The sequence below is a fragment of the Centruroides vittatus genome, unplaced genomic scaffold (assembly GCF_030686945.1).
Source record: "Centruroides vittatus isolate TY-2023 unplaced genomic scaffold, ASM3068694v2 contig_886, whole genome shotgun sequence".
NCBI lineage: Eukaryota > Metazoa > Arthropoda > Arachnida > Scorpiones > Buthidae > Centruroides > Centruroides vittatus.
In genome coordinates, this window is record NW_027122578.1 from 57,222 (window position 1) to 61,383 (window position 4,162).

The 4,162-nt window shown below is 30.6% G+C and overlaps 1 protein-coding gene across 1 annotated transcript; it reads left to right on the top strand.

The window, feature by feature from the left end:
• The first annotated feature begins 796 nt into the window (after positions 1-796).
• Positions 797-1,767, top strand: LOC136983788 (KRAB-A domain-containing protein 2-like). The gene is made up of 2 exons (XM_067280631.1): positions 797-1,093; positions 1,156-1,767. The coding sequence occupies exons 1-2, from the start codon at positions 797-799 to the stop codon at positions 1,765-1,767; spliced, it is 909 nt and encodes a 302-aa protein (XP_067136732.1).
• The last annotated feature ends 2,395 nt before the right edge of the window (positions 1,768-4,162 follow it).

The following is a 4,162-nucleotide window of genomic DNA, read 5'->3' on the forward strand; positions in this document are numbered from 1 at the left end:
AACAAAATAAAATTCAAAACATAAACTTTAAAATTAAAAAAAGTTAACTTTTTTTTCCAAATTGTAAATATCTATTTCCTATTTATTTAATTTAATTCTTATTCAAAAAAAAAGTTTACCTGTTATTTATTTCTTATTTATTTATTATTCATTCTTATTTTTAAAAAATGTTTATTTGCTGTTGCTTTTATTGTTTGTTTGTATTTGCAGAGTTCATTTCTTGCATATTTTCTAAACATTCGCAAATTTTCTCAATGTTTGTTTGATTTGAGATTTTATCATAATTGACACTATCACATTCTCTGTGTTATATATGTTACTGGCAAAGTTTGAAAGCCGGCATTCTATACAATGCCTAGGCATTGTATAAAATGCCTAAAACTAGCCGGCAATCTATGAAAAAATTCATATTTTACAAATTTCTTAGGCATTCTATAGAATGCCAAATGAGAAACCAGTAAAGTATGAAATACAGATCCGATTCGTTTCGAATACCATGTGGCAAGGCATGTGACTTTTAACGCGCGCCTCAGGCTTAGAATTTCTCAGTTGCACTTTGCGGTTTATTCGGGAGTGTCAAAATACGCAATTTCACTTAAATTTATTAAACAAAAAACTAGTTCTTTACCGTGTTCCCTAAAAATGAAGGAGCAGCTGTAGTGTTAGAGAAGGTGTCATGGTTTATAGACATGTAATAACGGTGAACTGTCCAAAATTCGAGTTTGCTGCAAAAAACAGTATTTTCTTAACCGAAACTACTTACCAGAAGTTAATAAATGATGTAGAAAAAGCCAAAATGACTACTAAGAAGGAACCCATGGACTATTGGTTGCTGAATCGATATGATGTGATAATTGTAAGAAACAAAAGTAAATTCATTTATCCTGTTAAAGAAGGCGTCAGTACTATACAGTATTGCATCACGGACTCATTGTTATTTCACGTACATCATCAAGCTCAATTGGCTATTGGACACGGAGGACGTGATAGAATGTTGAAAGAACTTTCGACCAAATACAGATACTTTACACGTCATGATATTAAACTGTACAGTACATCCACCTTTGTGAACCTTGCCAGAAAAAACAGAAAGGTATTAAAAAGGGCATTATTGTGAAACGTATGATTTCTTCCTAATTTAATTCCCGTTGTCAGGGACATCTTACTGACTTTCACTCTCAGCCAGATAGAGAATACAAATTTATTACGGTGTACCAAGATCATCTAACAAAATTTGTGATTCTTAAGTCTCTAACATCAAAAACAGCTGAAGAAGTAGCCTATAACCTAGTGGACATATTCTCGTTGCTTGAAGCGCCATTTATATTACAGTCTGACAATGGTAGGGAATTTTCGAATAACGTGGTGACTAGCTTAAAGGAGTTTTGGCCAGCACTGAAGATCGTCCATCCTCGTCATTTACAAAGCCAGAGTAGTATTGAAAGAGCGAATCAAGATATCGAAAATATGCACTGTACTTGGATGCAGGACAAAAAATCTGACCACTGGAGTGAAAAACTGCGTTTCGTTCAATTTATGAAATATAGAGCTTATCATTCTGCGACTAAAAGAACACCATACGATGCTCTTTTTGGCTGCAAACCTAAAGTAGGGCTTACAACGTCTTTTCCACCAGAAGATGTTTTAAAAGACATAAATACAGAGGAGCAGCTAGAAAGCGTCAAAACAATGGAAAAAGGTGAAACTAATCAGACTGTGCAAAAAGAACAGCCTGTTTTAAAAAACATGGATGAAATTACATCATAATTTCTACAGAAACAAAGTTTATATGTTTGTTACAATTTAAAAAGTTAATGTTTTTTATTATGTAGTCATGTGAATAAATATTTCACGTAAATCAATGATTGTTTTATTCTAAATTTGTCCTAATGAACCTGTTATATATATATATATTAACATAATATTGAAATTATCTTTACAAGCCATATAATGTAATGTTTTATTTTGGGGTCTGTGGGACCCCACCGGGCGCTCGACAGAAATTTCTTCACCAGGCACCCCGAAGGTTAAACACAGTTTAAATAAATCAGTGAATCTGTTGAAATAAATTTAAAAAACATCCAATTATAGTGCATTTTAATATAGTGTTTTCAAGAAAACAATACAAAAGGTAAAGTGATAAATGTTGTTTTATCAGATGATATTTAACTGTGGCTATTTTTCCTTTTCACAATACAACAACTAAAATATATTTTTTGCCACACGAACATAAATGCAGTCTAATAAATGATTTTGATACTGAAACCAACTACTTTTCTCGTATATTATACACCAAGTTCACAGCTACCCAGAGTGCTTAAACTCTGCAATATAGTAAAATGTCAATAACTTGAAACATTCATTCGCATACAGTTAGCCCTAAAGTTTCGCTTACGTTCTTTTATTATTTAATTATACTTTCCAGACGTCCGAGATCGCTAATTACTACAAAATCTCAAATGTACAATTATGAAATGGCATTATTTTACAGTGAATTTTGTTTTCTAATCGACAAATAGATCCAATACAGTGAGATATTTGAAAGTTACGTGCCTTCCGGGAGGACTTAACATAAAGAAGACTTAACATAAACTGGCCCCTATTCAGGATTGAGACACGTGAAGAAAACCCGGAAAACTCCACGCGGCCAGCTCACTTAATAACTGCACATTTAGGATTAATCATCACGATGTATTGTTTTGTCCATCCGGTTACTTAAGACTTAAACATAAGTCGCAGTTATATTCAAATGTGTTTTCAAGAACACAAATAGGTAATGCCGAGAGATGTCATGAGAACTGACATTTTGCCTGCTTAACATAAAAAGCTCGCAAAATATTTACAAAAAGTCGGTCGACAATTCATATTTCGAATCACGTAATGCTTTCATTATATTAATATATTAAAGAATCTAACTATATGCAAAACATTAAATTATTGATAATAGTTAAGCACTGAACACAAAACCGTGTTATTTATCAAACATCTGCTTTTTTTCACCTTTATTAGTTGAGACTAATAAAGGCGGAATAAGCCAGGTGTTTGATAAATAACACGGTCTTGTGTTCAGTGCTCAAAATACAGTAAAAACATGGTTTTAAGAATATTTAAAATTGATAATAGTTATAATTTTCTTCATATTTAAATGTATGAAGTTTATATTGCGCATACACATTCTGCACATATTTAAAAGACACAATTATTATTTTTTAAGTAAAATACAATATCTAATACAATACAATAAAACGTACAATTTTCTGCTATGCCAAAAAATAAAACATACAATGATAAACATTTATCGTTCTCTTTGTTCACATTAATTCGCTATAACTAACACTAAATAATTTATTTACATTTAACACAATATAAGAAGTATAGATACGTTGAACTTCTTAAATAATTCGTGAAATCTTATTTATTCTATTATCATTAATGCAACTATTTTTATGTGATTAAGTTTTAACGTGTTATAAAATATTTCATATAAACATTGTATTTTCATGTTTTCTTAAGTATTAAAATTTACATTCTAATTTCCATCCATATGTTTTCTATTTTTTCCAGAATGATTCGTGTTCAAAAAGAATATAAAATGTTTACAAACATTGTCTACAATGACATGATTACTTGCAACCACATACTACAAAATACATCGTAATAAAACTAGATGTAGTATTTAATAACAACAACCAAAGAAAGCAAATAGAACAAGCAGATCAGTTTGTCATTATTTACATATCTACACATTACGTGTAAAATCACTATGTATATAAAAAACATGCAGCGAAATGTTAGGCAAATGATAATAAAAAAGAGAACTTATAACGCGTTATTAACTTGCGTGCAATTGAATATTCCAAAACTCACATTAAAGCATTAGTATTTATATTATTATCATAGCGCAACAATAAACATAAAGCCTAACATTAACTTAAGATTATACCGAAAGACAGAAACTTTAGAAACTTATTTGCTATTGTGCAGTGGTTAGTTAATCAGTGGACGACGAATTAGAGACAGACTTTACAATACAGTGTTTTCCTTGTTTCATAATACCAGTCAGTTCCACCAATGTTGAAAATGTTGAATATAATGCTTCGGTTACCTGAAATAAATGAAATTCTATCGTATTAATAATTTTGTAAGGGTAAATATAGAATAA

What these genes read in the sequence shown, in the direction of transcription:
- LOC136983788 (XM_067280631.1), top strand. Translation starts at nt 797, where the DNA reads ATGACTACTAAGAAGGAACCCATGGACTATTGGTTGCTGAATCGATAT. An exon ending in TTGCCAGAAAAAACAGAAAG is followed by an intron (nt 1,094 to 1,155) that starts GTATTAAAAAGG and finishes TCCCGTTGTCAG; the next exon opens with GGACATCTTACTGACTTTCA.